General features: G+C 39.4%; 2 protein-coding genes across 2 annotated transcripts; both read left to right on the top strand.

The window, feature by feature from the left end:
• Positions 1–958: 958 nt before the first annotated feature.
• LOC121991087 lies at positions 959–1,564 on the top strand. The gene is made up of 2 exons (XM_042545112.1): positions 959–1,132; positions 1,217–1,564. Exons 1-2 carry the CDS (start codon positions 959–961, stop codon positions 1,562–1,564), a joined length of 522 nt encoding a protein of 173 aa, XP_042401046.1.
• Positions 1,565–2,601: 1,037 nt separating this feature from the next.
• On the top strand, positions 2,602–3,207 carry LOC121991086. The gene is made up of 2 exons (XM_042545111.1): positions 2,602–2,775; positions 2,860–3,207. Exons 1-2 carry the CDS (start codon positions 2,602–2,604, stop codon positions 3,205–3,207), a joined length of 522 nt encoding a protein of 173 aa, XP_042401045.1.
• The last annotated feature ends 12,502 nt before the right edge of the window (positions 3,208–15,709 follow it).

The raw sequence follows: 15,709 nt of genomic DNA, 5'->3' as shown, positions 1-15,709 counted from the left end.
AGAGGCATCTACTTCAATGTCCCCAGACCTTGTTGAGCAAGAATTTTGAAAAATTGATCGGTTGTGAACCTCATTTGAAGATACTTAGTTAGCAACCTGATATTATATTAGAATTGCCTTACTTTAATTCTTAGTACTCAGTTTTAGAAGATCAAAGTGATTCTAAAAGCTATATTAATGATGTTATTAAGGATGATTCTAAAACCACTTTCTCTGGCTTTTACGAACCTGGTCCCCCTTAATAAATCAATTATCATCTGATTCTCCTGCCTCTCTTGTGGTTCTCAACGTCAATGCTCAGGCACCGTTGATCTCACCACTTCCAATTATTCTGCCTAGCGCTTGCAGTTCACGTCTTTTATATTCGGATATGACTTACTGGGTTTTATTAATGATTCACGTCCCTGCCACCCTACGTAGATAAAGTCTACAAGATGCCACGCTCCCTCAGGCGAATTCTGATCATACTCTCTAGCTCCGCCATGATCAACTTCTCCTCAATGCTATTATAGGTTTGATGTCTCCTACTCTTGTGTAATTTATTTCTTTATCAATTTCATCTAGAGATGCATGGCCACTAGAATGAAGATTAGCGGCAATGGAACCCCGGGTTGTAGGTGTCGAAATTGGTAGTAGAAGACGTCGACGTTAAATTGATAGCAAAGGACATCTTGGACTTTTTTAGGCAACGAAAACCGCTACGAATAAGGCCAAGGTGAGAGCCGCGAGAATAAAAAGTAGCGGCAATGAAACCCCGGGTTGTCGGTGCCGATATTGGTAGTAAAAGACGTCGACGTTAAAATTAACAGCAAAGAACGTTTTGGTCCTCCTTCCTCGCGAACAGATCCCTCCACCTCTGTTTCTACGAAATATCTCTACGCGATCGAAGCATAAAAGCTGCGGAGAAGCAGCGAAACTAGGCGTTCTAGGGTTCCTACTTTGGATATCTTCCGGCGGAATGGTTTGGTCTTTGGATTCCAGCAAGCGCCGAGCTGATTCCACCCCGCACTCGGCTCCCCCTCCTCCGGCAATGAAGTTGGAAGTGGAGGAACCCTTGGAAGAGAAGCACGTACGTCTCCACAAGAGGGCCAGAGACGTGAGCACTTCGTATGAGCAGGCTCTGTACAACAATGTGCTTTGGGAACCTGGACCGTTGGGTCTTCACCCCAGGAAGAGTCCGTCTCTAGCTGATATGATTTAGATGATGCTTTCCCAGGCAAAGACAGGTAAAACTTTATGCTTCACTAGCTCGAAGGGCTCGGAAGTTGGTGAACAATCAGACTTCTCAGCTTCTTCGAGCTCATTGAGCAAAATCAAAGCTTCAAATTTTCCTTCCTCATTATTGAGGATTGGGACATGGGAGTGTGTGTCTAGTTATGAAGGTGATTTTGTAGCAAAATGTTATCTCGCCAAACATAAACTTGTATGGGAAGTTCTCGAAGGTGGCTTGAAGAGCAAGATTGAGTTTTACTGGTCCGACATTACTGCAATTAAGGTAGTATTTTTTGAAGGTAGCCATGGGACTTTGGATATTGTGTTAGCAAGATCACCTCTTTTCTTCTGAGCGACTGATCCTCAACCATGGAAGCATACACTATGGCAAGCAACTCGAGATTTTACCAACGACCAAGCATACATACACAAGAGGCATCTACTTCAATGTCCCCAGAGCTTGTCGAACAAGAATTTTGAGAAATTGATCGGTTGTGATCCTCATTTGAAGATACTTAGTTAGCAACCTGATATTATATTAGAATTGCCTTACTTTAATCCTTAGTACTCAGTTTTAGAAGATCAAAGTGATTCTAAAAGCCATATTAATGATGTTATTAAGGATGATTCTAAAACCACTTTCTCTGGCCTTTACGAACCTGGTCCCCCTTCATAAATCAATTATCATCTGATTCTCCTGCCTCTCTTGTGGTTCTCAACGTCAATGGTCAGGCACCGTTGAAACTCACCACTTCCAATTATTCTGCCTGGCGCTTGCAGTTCACGTCTTTTCTATTCGGATATGACTTATTGGGTTTTATTAATGACTAACGTCCCTGCCCCCCTACGCAGATAATGTCTACAGATGCCACGCTCCCTTAGGCAAATCCTGATCATATTCTTTGCCTCCGCAAGGATCAACTTCTCCTCAATGCTATTATAGGTTTGATGTCTCCTACTCTTGTACAATTTATTTCTTTATCAATTTCATCTAGAAATGCATGGCCACTAGAATGAAGAGTAGCGGCAATGGAACCCCGGGTTGTAGGTGTCGAAATTGGTAGTAAAAGACGTCGACGTTAAATTCACAGCAAAGGACATCTTGGACTTTTTAAGACAACGAAAACCGCTAGGAATAAGGCCAAGGTGAGAGCCGCGAGAATAAAGAGTAGCGGTAATGAAACCCCGGGTTGTCGGTGCCGATATTGGTAGTAAAAGACGTCGACGTTAAAATAAACAGCAAAGGACGTCTTGGTCCTCCTTCCTCGCGAACAGATCCCTCGACCTCTATTTCTACGAAATATCACTACGCGATCAAAGCATAAAAGCTGCGGAGAAGCGGCGGAACTAGGCGTTCTAGGGTTCCTACTTTGGATATCTTCCGGCGGAATGGTTTGGTCTTTGGATTCCAGCAAGCGCCGAGCTGATTCCACCCCGCACTTGGCTCCCCCTCCTCCGGCAATGAAGTTGGAAGTGGAGGAACCCTTGGACGAGAAGCACGTACGTCTCCACAAGAGGGCCAGGGACGTGAGCACTTCGTATGAGCAGGCTCTGTACAACAATGTGCTTGGGGAACCTGGACCGTTGGGTCTTCGCCCCAAGAAGAGTCCGTCTCTAGTTGATATGATTTAGATGATGCTTTCTCAGGCAAAGACAGGTAAAACTTTATGCTTCACTAGCTCGAAGGGCTCAGAAGTTGGTGAACAATCAGACTTCTCAGCTTTTTCGAGCTCATTGAGCAAAATCAAAGCTTCGAATTTTCTTGCCTCATTATTGAGGATTGGGACATGGGAGTGTGTGTCTAGATATGAAGGTGATTTAGTGGCAAAATGTTACCTCGCCAAACATAAACTTTTATGGGAAGTTCTCGAAGGTGGCTTGAAGAGCAAGATTGATTTTTACTGGTCCGACATTACTGCAATTAAGGCAGTATTTTTTGAAGGTAGCCATGGGACTTTGGATATTGTGTTAGCAAGACCACCTCTTTTCTTCTGAGCGACTGATCCTCAACCAAGGAAGCATACACTATGGCAAACAACTCGAGATTTTACCAACGACCAAGCATACATACACAAGAGGCATCTACTTCAATGTCTCCAGACCTTGTCGAGTAAGAATTTTGAGAAATTGATCGGTTGTGATCCTCATTTGAAGATACTTAGTTAGCAACCTGATATTATATTAGAATTGCCTTACTTTAATACTTAGTACTCTGTTTTAGAAGATCAAAGTGATTCTGAAAGCTATATTAATGATGTTATTAAGGATGATTCTAAAACCACTTTCTCTGGCTTTTACGAACCTGGTCCCCCTTCATAAATCAATTATTATATGATTCTCCTACCTCTCTTGTGGTTTTCAACGTCAATGCTCAGGCACCGTTGAAACTCACCACTTCTAATTATTCTGCCTAGCGCTTGCAGTTCACATCTCTTCTATTCGGATATGACTTACTGGGTTTTATTAATGACTCACGTCCCTGCCCCTCTACGCAGATAATGTCTACAGATGCCACGCTCCCTCAGGCGAATCCTGATCATATTCTCTGGCTCCGCCAGGATCAACTTCTCCTCAATGCTATTATAGGTTTGATGTCTCCTACTCTTGTGCAATTTATTTCTTTATCAATTTCATCTAGAGATACATGGCCACTAGAATGAAGAGTAGCGGCAATGGAACCCCGGGTTGTAGGTGTCGAAATTGGTAGTAAAAGACGTCGACGTTAAATTGACAGCAAAGGACATCTTGGACTTTTTTTAGACAACGAAAACCACTAGGAATAAGGCCAAGGTGAGAGCCGCGAGAATAAAGAGTAGCGGCAATGAAACCCCGTGTTGTCGGTGCCGATATTGGTAGTAAAAGACCTCGACGTTAAAATTAACAGCAAAGGACGTCTTGGTCCTCCTTCCTCGCGAACAGATCCCTCGACCTCTATTTCTACGAAATATCACTACGCGATCAAAGCATAAAAGCTGCGGAGAAGCAGCGGAACTAGGCGTTCTAGGGTTCCTACTTTGGATATCTTCCGGTGGAATGGTTTGGTCTTTGGATTCCAGCAAGCGCTGAGCTGATTCCACCCCGCACTTGACTCCCCCTCCTCCGGCAATGAAGTTGGAAGTGGAGGAATCCTATGACGAGAAGCACGTACGTCTCCACAAGAGGGCCAGGGACGTGAGCACTTCGTATGAGCAGGCTCTGTACAACAATGTGCTTGGGGAACCTGGACCGTTGGGTCTTCGCCCCAGGAAGAGTCCGTCTCTAGCTGATATGATTTAGATGATGCTTTCTCAGGCAAAGACAGGTAAAACTTTATGCTTCACTAGCTCGAAGGGCTCGGAAGTTGGTGAACAATCAGACTTCTCAGCTTCTTCGAGCTCATTGAGCAAAATCAAAGCTTCGAATTTTTTTGCCTCATTATTGAATATTGGGATATGGGAGTGTGTGTCTAGATATGAAGGTGATTTAGTGGCAAAATGTTACCTCGCCAAACATAAACTTGTATGGGAAGTTCTCGAAGGTGGCTTGAAGAGCAAGATTGAGTTTTACTGGTCCGACATTACTGCAATTAAGGTAGTATTTTTTGAAGGTAGCTATGGGACTTTGGATATTGTGTTAGCAAGCCCACCTCTTTTCTTCTGAGCGACTGATCCTCAACCAAGGAAGCATACACTATGGCAAGCAACTCGAGATTTTACCAACGACCAAGCATACATACACAAGAGGCATCTACTTCAATGTCCCCAGACCTTGTCGAACAAGAATTTTGAGAAATTGATCGGTTGTGATCCTCATTTGAAGATACTTAGTTAGCAACCTGATATTATATTAGAATTGCCTTACTTTAATCCTTAGTACTCAGTTTTAGAAGATCAAAGTGATTCTAAAAGTCATATTAATGATGTTATTAAGGATGATTCTAAAACCACTTTCTCTGCTTTTACGAACCTAGTCCCCCTTCATAAATCAATTATCATCTGATTCTCTTGCCTCTCTTTTGGTTCTCAACGTCAATGCTCAGGCACCGTTGAAACTCACCACTTCCAATTATTCTGCCTGGCGCTTGCAGTTCACGTCTCTTTTATTCGGATATGACTTATTGTGTTTTATTAATGACTCACGTCCCTGCCCCCCTACGTAGATAATGTCTATAGATGCCACGCTCCCTCAGGCGAATCCTGATCATATTCTCTGGCTCCGCAAGGATCAACTTCTCCTCAATGCTATTATAGGTTTGATGTCTCCTACTCTTGTGCAATTTATTTCTTTATCAATTTCATTTACAGATGCATGGCAGACGCTTGAGAGAACCTACGCCGCTCCCTCATGTGGCAGGATTATGACTCATCAGTAAAATCTTACCAGCCCTCAACAGGGTAACAGGTGTTGGTTGCTACTCGAAAAACCTATGGGTTCCACTGTACAAAATTTTGTACAAAGGTCTGAACCTTTTCCTAGCTACCATGTGTTCTTTTAAATTAAATTTTGGATCGCCTGCGGAACTTAACACGTTTGATCCAAAACTTAATCTATTTGTTCTTTTAGGTTTTGACTTGGATCTCCTGCGGAACTTAACACGTTCGACCCAAGTCTCCTTAAGTTATTAATTCCATTAAATATTATTTTCCATAATTGGTTCCCAGTACTGACTTGGCGAGGCACACGGCCTTCTTGGATATGGGAGCAACCACCACCGACTAGACAAAACCTTTTATAGAAAGATAATATTTAATTTCCTAAAATAACTTTAGGTTAACCAAAGAGAACAATCAAATCACAAGGAAAAGAAAAAACAAAAGAACACAACTTCGAAAAACATATTCGAAATTCTAGAACGTAAGCCTCTTGTATTTGGTATTATTTCCATAAATAACTAGCATGATGCGGAAAGAAAAATTACTAGTTATACCTTGTAGAAAAATCTCTTGATCTTCTACCGTATTCCTCTTCTAACTTCGGACGTTGTGTGGGCAACGATCTACCGAGATGAGAAACCACCAACCACCTTCTTCTCCTCCAAGCAAGGTTCGGCCACAAAGGAAAACTTCACCAAGGAGAAAAACCAAAATACTAACCAAGCTCCAAGAGATGCTAGCTTTCTCTCCTTCTTCTTCTTCTTCTCCTAGTAGTATCCGGCCACCACAAGAGCTCCAAGAGAATAGAGATGTTCGGCCACCACAAGAGGAAGAGAGGGAAAGGATGTTGGCCGGCCACACCAAAGAATAAAAGAGGGAGAGAAAACAATAGAGGTTGTTTCTTGTGAAGGCACCCTCACCCCTTCTTTTATATTCCTTGGCCTAGGCAAATTAGGAAATTTAATTACAATAAAATTTCCTTAATTCCCTTGACATGATTTAATTGAGAAAAATAAAATAATATTTCCCCAATTAATCTCTAATGGCCGGCCACTTCTAGAGGAAATAAATTAGACAAGTTTTAATTAACAAATTAAAATTTCCTAATTTGTTTCCGGAAATTTTAAAAATAAAATTTCTCTTTAAAAATCTCTTCATGGTTGATAAAGGAAATTTCTATAATTTTAATTTTATCAACATGTGGATAATTTTTAAAGAGAAAATAAAATAACTCATCAATCTACAAATAAGGAAAGAGATCTAATCTCTTTCTTTAATCTTTTGTAGATCTTTTACAAGAGAGATATTTTAATTTTAATTCTCTTTAAAAAATTATTTCTTCCACATAATAAAAACTAAAATTAAAATCCCTTTTTAATTTAATTTGGCCGGCCCCACTAGCTTGGGTTCAAGCTAGGGCCGGCCACCTAATAATATACCTAGGCCGGCCCTAGCTTGTTCCCAAGCTAGCTTGGCCGGACCCTATTGGGTGGGTATAGAAGGTGGGTATAGGTGGGTATAGAACTCTATAAATAAGAGGCTACGATAGGGACCGAGAGGAGGAATTGGTTTTTGTCTCCCGATAAAATTAAGCATCCCGTGTTCGCCCCGAACACACAACTTAATTTTATCAATGATAATTCATTCCACTAGAGAACTATCATTGAACTACCGCACCAATCCCAAATTACATTTTTGGGCTCCTTCTTATTATGAGTGTGTTAGTCTCCCTGTGTTTAAGATATCGAATGTTCACTAATTAAGTGAGTTACTGACAACCCATTTAATTAATATCTAAGTCCAAGAGTAGTACCACTCAACCTTATTATCATGTCGGACTAAGTCCACCTGCAGGGTTTAACATGACAATCTTTATGAGCTCCTCTTAAGGACATTATCAACCTAGTATCTCTAGGACACAGTTTCCTTCTATAATCAACAACACACACTATAAGTGATACCATTTCCCAACTTATCGGGTTTATTGATTCAACGAACTAAATCTCACCCATTGATAAATTAAAGAAATAAATTTCAAATATATGTGCTTGTTATTACATTAGGATTAAGAGCACACACTTCCATAATAACTGAGGTCTTTGTTTCTTTATAAAGTCAGTATAAAAGAAACGACCTCAAATGGTCCTACTCAATACACTCTGAGTGTACTAGTGTAATTATACAATCAAGATAAACTGATACTTAATTACACAACGACCTTCTAATGGTTTGTTCCTTTCCATTTTGGTCGTGAGCCACTGTTTATAATTTATAAGGTACTGATAACATCATCTTCTGTATGTGACACCACATACTATGTTATCTACAATATAAATTAATTGAACAACTACAAACAAATGTAGATAATTTTGACCAAATGTGATTCTTTATTCAAAACAAATGTTTACAAAAGCTTAGGCTTTCAGTATACACTCCAACAATCTCCCACTTATACTAATGACTAAGCTGCCACATCTTCTTCCATACATCTGATTCCCATTCCCTCCACATGCCGATCGAAAGCTTTAGCTGGAAGGGCCTTAGTGAAAGGATCTGCCAGGTTATTTGCTGATGCAATCTTGGCGATGACAACTTCTCCTCGCTTCACGATATCTCGTATCAGGTGGTACTTGCGCTCTATATGTTTACTTGCCTTATGAGCTCGTGGTTCCTTCGAGTTTGCAACTGCACCGCTATTATCACAATAAATTGTGATGATTTTGGGCAAACCAGGAATCACATCTAAGTCCATTAGAAAGTTCCTGAGCCATACTGCTTCTTTAGCTGCCTCAGAGGCTGCTACATACTCAGCTTCCATGGTTGAGTCCGAAACGCATTTCTGCTTAACACTCCTCCATGAAATGGCTCCACCTCCTAAAGTAAACACATAGCCTGATGTAGACTTACTGTTGTCCCTATCTGATTGGAAATCTGAATCCGTGTAACCCACAGGGAGCAAATCGTCTGCTTGGTAAACTAGCATATAATCTCTAGTCCTTCTCAGGTACTTTAATATATGTTTTACCGCAGTCCAATGTCCTTGTCCAGGGTTACTCTGATATCTACTGACCATGCCCACGACAAAACAGATATCAGGTCTCGTACATAGCATTGCATACATTAGGCTTCCTACAGCTGAAGCATAAGGAACTGCTTTCATGTCCTCTATCTCTTTCGATGTCTTTGGAGACATCTCTTTAGATAGAGCTACTCCATGTCTAAAAGGTAAGAAACCTTTCTTGGAATCCTGCATGCTAAAACGAGCAAGGATTGTATCTATATATGAAGCTTGGGATAGACACAACATTCTTTTCTTACGATCCCTTATAACTTTGATCCCAAGAATGTGTGCACAATCTCCTAAGTCCTTCATATCAAATTGTTTGGACAACCATACCCTTACGTCTGATAATACCTTGACATTGTTGCCAATTAACAAAATATCATCTACGTATAGTACAAGAAATACCACCACGTTTCCGTTACACTTCTTATATACACAAGACTCATCCGGACTTTGAATAAATCCATATGACTGGATTACTTCATTAGCCGGATGTTCCAAGACCTTGAAGCTTGCTTCAGTCCATAAATGGACCGATTGAGCTTGCACACTAGATGCTCTTTGCCTTTTTCAATGAACCCTTCTGGTTGCTTCATATGGATGTTCTCTTCAAAACTTCCATTAAGGAAAGCTGTCTTGACATCCATTTGCCAAATCTCATAATCCATATGAGCAGCAATGGATAAGAGTATCCGGATAGACTTAAGCATGGCTACCGGTGAAAAGGTTTCCTCATAATCGATTCCCTCTTTCTGAGTGTACCCTTTCGCAACAAGCCTAGCTTTGAAGGTTTCTACCTTCCCGTCTGTCCCTCTTTTCCTTTTGTAGATCCACTTGCATCCAACGGCTTTTACACCATCGTGGTTCTACAAGCTCCCGCACCTTATTAGAGTACATAGACTCTATTTCGAATTCATCGCCTTTTGCCAAGATGTTGCATCTATATCTTGGAGTGCTTCATCATGATCGGGATCAGGTTCATGTTTACCCGGATCAAGTCCAAGACTCTCCCAAAACATGAATCTCTCAGTCGCCTCACAACCCTCCCACTACGACGAGGCATCGTGGTTGTGTATCATGTGTGACATGTGTTGCTCTCTTGTGGTACTTCATCTTGTATTGTTGGTACTCAAGTAGACGTGTCCTCTCTAAGTTCTTCTAAAACAATTTTACTATCGGGCTTGTGATCCATTATATAGTCTTCTTCTAAAATCGGGCATTGGTGCTAACAATGACCTTCGGTCTTTAGGACTATAAAATAAACCTCCTTTCGCCTTTGGGATATCCCACAAACACGCGAACTTCGCGAGATTCTAACTTATCAAGATCTGGTTTCAAGACATGTGCCGGACTACCCCAAACCGAATATGTCTTAGACTGGTTTTCGCTCATTCCACAATTCTATGGGAGTAGAAGAAACGATTTAGATGGTACTAAGTTCGAACGTATACTGCTGTTTCCAGAGCATATCCCCAAAACGAATTTGGTAATTCTGAATAACTCATCATTGATCTAACCATCTCCATAAGAGTCCTATTCCTTCATTCTGCTACACCATTCTGTTGGGGTGTTCCAGGTGCAGACAATTGGGATTGAATCCCGGCCTCTGATAAGTAATTCCTAAACTCTCCTAAGAGGTATTCGCCACCACGATCAGATCGTAGTGTCTTGATACTTTTACCTAATCGTTTTTCCACATCAGCCTTGTATTCTTTGAACTTATCAAAGCACTCGGACTTGCTGCGCATTAGGTAAATATATCCATATCTTGAATAATCATCTATAAAAGAGAAAAATATTCAAAACCTCCTCTTGCCTGGACAGACATAGGACCACACAAATCAGAGTGAACTAATTCTAACACTTCTTTGGCTCTATACCCCTTGGCCTTGAACGGCCTCTTGGTCATTTTACCTTCTAAGTAAGATTCACAAGTTGGAAAATTTTCCAACTCTAATGAACTTAAAAGTCCATCGGCTATAAGCCTCTGAATCCTACTTAAGTTAATATGACCAAGCTTTAGATGCCAAAGATATACTTGGTTCATTTCTGAAGGTTCTTTTCTCTTATTAGAATTAAAAGATGAATTATAAATTTCCATGTTTTGCTTTGTGGAAGAATTTGGATTTAAAATATACAAATTGCCAACTAATGCACCAGAACAGATAATCACTTTATTTCTTTTAATAACTACATCGTTACTGAAAGAAACTGAATATCCATCTAAAAACAGTTTAGAAACTGAAATTAAATTCTTTCTAAAACTGGGTACATAAAGACAATTTCTTAAAACCAAATTTCTATTTCTACTAAAAGATAAGTAGACGTCTCCCACTGCAACAGCTGCCACCTTAGTAGCATTGCCCATGTAGACAGTAATCTCCCCTTCAGATAGTCGTCGGGTTTCCTGGAACCCCTGCAAGGAATTGCAGACATGATCAGTGGCTCCCGTATCTACACACCAGGTGCTGGTAGATAACACCGCTAAACATGTTTCAACAACTAGAGCATGAGATATACCTTTGTTTTGGTTCCTACGAGGACAGTCCGCCTTCCAATGTCCTACCTGCTTGCAGATGAAGAACTTGCCCTTCGGCTTCTTCACTCCAGCTTTAAATCCTGTACTCTGAGACTTATTCACTTTCTTTGCTGAACTAGCTTGTTTCTTCTTCTTCTTTCCTCTCGGTTTAGAAGTAGAACCATTTTCAACAAAGTGAATTTGAGAATTGTAACGGCTTGAAGTTCTGTCAGTAGTTTCCCTAATGAATAAATCCTTTTATTCATATTATAGTTCAGGCGGAACTGCTCAAAACTTCTAGGTAGCGTTTGGAGGATCATATCGATCTGGGTTTCCCCATCAATTTCTCCTCCAAGGATCTGTATCTCGTTCAGATAAGCCATCATCTTTAGGATATGATCCCTTACAGGAGTACCCTCTTGCATGGTGGCAGTCATTATCTTTCTCATGGCTTCTTGCCTAGAAGCCCTATCCTGATGACCAAAGAGTTCCTTGAGATTGTTCATAATATCATAGGCTGTTGGTAAATCTTGATGCTGAAGTTGCAATACATTTGACATTGAAGCCAAAATGTAACACCGCGCCATCTCATCTGCTTTTACCCATTTCCTATGAAATTCAATCTCCTCTTGGGTAGATTCACCAGTAGGTGCTTCAGGACACTGCTCAGTCAGTACAAATTTATAGCTTTCAGCAGTCAGAACAATGTCCAGGTTCCTTTTCCAATCTATGTAGTTTGATCCAGTAAGTCTATTCTGTTGAAGTATGATGGACAGCGGGTTGAAAGTCATCCTAAGAATCACAAATAACTTTTGGTCAGAACTCTAAATTTAGAATAATATTGATTCCTCAAATAATACTATTTTAAATTAACCAACACCTCATAACACCGTGAATTTTGTATGCCACGTTAGTGTGGACGTATACAAATTCAACATTTGTAAAAGGAGGGTTTTAACCCATTAATTTTATTATCTTGTCAACCTAACTTTTTGACAAATAAAATTAATAGTTGGTATCATTTGGTCACACAAATAATAGCACTGACTCCGTTGGGGAGGATACTATTAGATGTGTCTAAGTGTATACCATTACTTGACACTAAGTCCATTAATAAGATTATGCCCCTTCCGTTGGGGAAGATCACACGCTCTTAATTAACTTCCTATAGTCATCCAAAAATGGAAGTCTGTTCTAGTGATTCGCAAACAAGCTCATCCGTTATGGAGGAAGGCACTCAGAGCCAACGCGCAAGCTTGTTTGCATCACTTACAAACCAGTAATGGAGACCATGGGATTTATTTAAAAATCCCTCTCCCACTTAGTTATTTATAAATGAGGAATTTTAACTATGCTAGCCTACTTAAACTTGTAAACTAACATTCACACACAGCATAATATAAAAGCAATAAATAGAAAATTTAATTTTCAACTATTATGGCTTTTATCTCTAATTGTCCTCCGTGTGTTGTCATCCCAAGCTGCTGCCATATTTGGCCACCGCCACCGGGTCTAGCTGTCGCATCCATCTTGCTCCTAGTTCCGCTGCGCCTCTGGTCCTTAGAAGGTTCCACGCTTTGCAAGATTCGATCCGCGACATAAATAGAATTTTACATTTTGATCCTATATTCCATAAAAGGAATGTACATGTATCTAGATCAAAAATAAAATCCTAATAAAACTAAATACAGCTCCTGCTGTATTTGAATACAATCATGCACAAACAGATAAATGCCCTTGACATGTCCAAGGGTCCAATCACACACATAATAACTAAAAGTCATAATAGTTGGATCCTGCATCCACAAAGTTAGCACATCCTACTATAAACCTGCCTAAATTATGTATGACATGTGCATAATTAACCTAATACCAAATACACAGAGGCAAAACCCTAGCTCTGATACCAATTGTTGGTTGCTACTCGGAAAACCTATAGGTTCCACTGTACAAAATTTTGTACAAAGGTCTGAACCTTTTCCTAGCTACCATGTGTTCTTTTAAATTAAATTTTGGATCGCCTGCGGAACTTAACACGTTTGATCCAAAACTTAATCTATTTGTTCTTTTAGGTTTTGACTTGGATCTCCTGCGGAACTTAACACGTTCGACCCAAGTCTCCTTAAGTTATTAATTCCATTAAATATTATTTTCCATAATTGGTTCCCAGTACTGACGTGGCGAGGCACACGGCCTTCTTGGATATGGGAGCAACCACCACCGACTAGACAAAACCTTTTATAGAAAGATAATATTTAATTTCCTAAAATAACTTTAGGTTAACCAAAGAGAACAATCAAATCACAAGGAAAAGAAAAAACAAAAGAAAACAACTTCGAAAAACATATTCGAAATTCTAGAACGTAAGCTTCTTGTATTTGGTATTATTTCCATAAATAACTAGCATGATGCGGAAAGAAAAATTACTAGTTATACCTTGTAGAAAAACCTCTTGATCTTCTACCGTATTCCTCTTCTAACCTCGGACGTTGTGTGGGCAACGATCTACCGAGATGAGAAACCACCAACCACCTTCTTCTCCTCCAAGCAAGGTTCGGCCACAAAGGAAAACTTCACCAAGGAGAAAAACCAAAATACTAACCAAGCTCCAAGAGATGCTAGCTTTCTCTCCTTCTTCTTCTTCTTCTCCTAGTAGTATCCGGCCACCACAAGAGCTCCAAGAGAATAGAGATGTTCGGCCACCACAAGAGGAAGAGAGGGAAAGGATGTTGGCCAGCCACACCAAAGAATAAAAGAGGGAGAGAAAACAATAGAGGTTGTTTCTTGTGAAGGCACCCTCACCCCTTCTTTTATATTCCTTGGCCTAGGCAAATTAGGAAATTTAATTACAATAAAATTTCCTTAATTCCCTTGACATGAATTAATTGATAAAAATAAAATAATATTTCCCCAATTAATCTCTAATGGCCGGCCACTTCTAGAGGAAATAAATTAGACAAGTTTTAATCAACAAATTAAAACTTCCTAATTTGTTTCCGGAAATTTTAAAAATAAAATTTCTCTTTAAAAATCTCTGTTGATAAAGGAAATTTCTATAATTTTAATTTTATCAACATGTGGATAATTTTTAAAGAGAAAATAAAGTAACTCATCAATCTACAAATAAGGAAAGAGATCTAATCTCTTTCTTTAATCTTTTGTAGATCTTTTACAAGAAAGATATTTTAATTTTAATTCTCTTTAAAAAATTATTTCTTCCACATAATAAAAACTAAAATTAAAATCCCTTTTTAATTTAATTTGGCCGGCCCCACTAGCTTGGGTTCAAGCTAGGGCCGGCCACCCAATAATATACCTAGGCCGGCCCTAGCTTGTTCCCAAGCTAGCTTGGCCGGCCCCTATTGGGTGGGTATAGAAGGTGGGTATAGGTGGGTATAGAACTCTATAAATAAGAGGCTAGATAGGGACCGAGAGGAGGAATTGGTTTTGGTCTCCCGATAAAATTAAGCATCCCGTGTTCGCCCCGAACACACAATTTAATTTTATCAATGATAATTCATTCCACTAGAGAACTATCATTGAACTACCGCACCAATCCCAAATTACATTTTTGGGCTCCTTCTTATTATGAGTGTGTTAGTCTCCCTGTGTTTAAGATATCGAATGTCCACTAATTAAGTGAGTTACTGACAACTCATTTAATTAATATCTAAGTCCAAGAGTAGTACCACTCAACCTTATTATCATGTCGGACTAAGTCCACCTGCAGGGTTTAACATGACAATCTTTATGAGCTCCTCTTGAGGACATTATCAACCTAGTATCTCTAGGACACAGTTTCCTTCTATAATCAACAACACACACTATAAGTGATACCATTTTCCAACTTATCGGGTTTATTGATTCAACGAACTAAATCTCACCCATTGATAAATTAAAGAAATAAATATCAAATATATGTGCTTGTTATTACATTAGGATTAAGAGCACACACTTCCATAATAACTGAGGTCTTTGTTTCTTTATAAAGTCAGTATAAAAGAAACGACCTCAAATGGTCCTACTCAATACACTCTGAGTGTACTAGTGTAATTATACAATCAAGATAAACTGATACTTAATTACACTACGACCTTCTAATGGTTTGTTCCTTTCCATTTTGGTCGTGAGCCACTGTTTATAATTTATAAGGTACTGATAACATCATCTTCTGTATGTGACACCACATACTATGTTATTTACAATATAAATTAATTGAACAACTACAAACAAATGTAGATAATTTTGACCAAATGTGATTCTTTATTCAAAACAAATGTTTACAAAAGCTTAGGCTTTCAGTATACACTCCAACAACAGGTCTATCACTGATTATATGCAGGACATCAAAAGAAATATTGACGCTCTTGCGCTTATGAATGTTAAAGTTGACTTTGATGAGCTCTCTATTCGTGTCCTGAATGGTCTTAGCCAAGATTACTGCAATATCTATTATGCTTTGATACCATATTGACGATAGAATTTTCATATATTATTAATGATAGCATATGATATATATAAATACCATTACAAGTGAAAATAGAAAAATACATAAATTAGGAA

This window comes from Zingiber officinale, chromosome 6B (genome assembly GCF_018446385.1).
Source record: "Zingiber officinale cultivar Zhangliang chromosome 6B, Zo_v1.1, whole genome shotgun sequence".
Taxonomy (NCBI): domain Eukaryota; kingdom Viridiplantae; phylum Streptophyta; class Magnoliopsida; order Zingiberales; family Zingiberaceae; genus Zingiber; species Zingiber officinale.
Note: the sequence above shows the minus strand (reverse complement) of the source record. Positions and strands in the feature narration are given on the sequence as shown.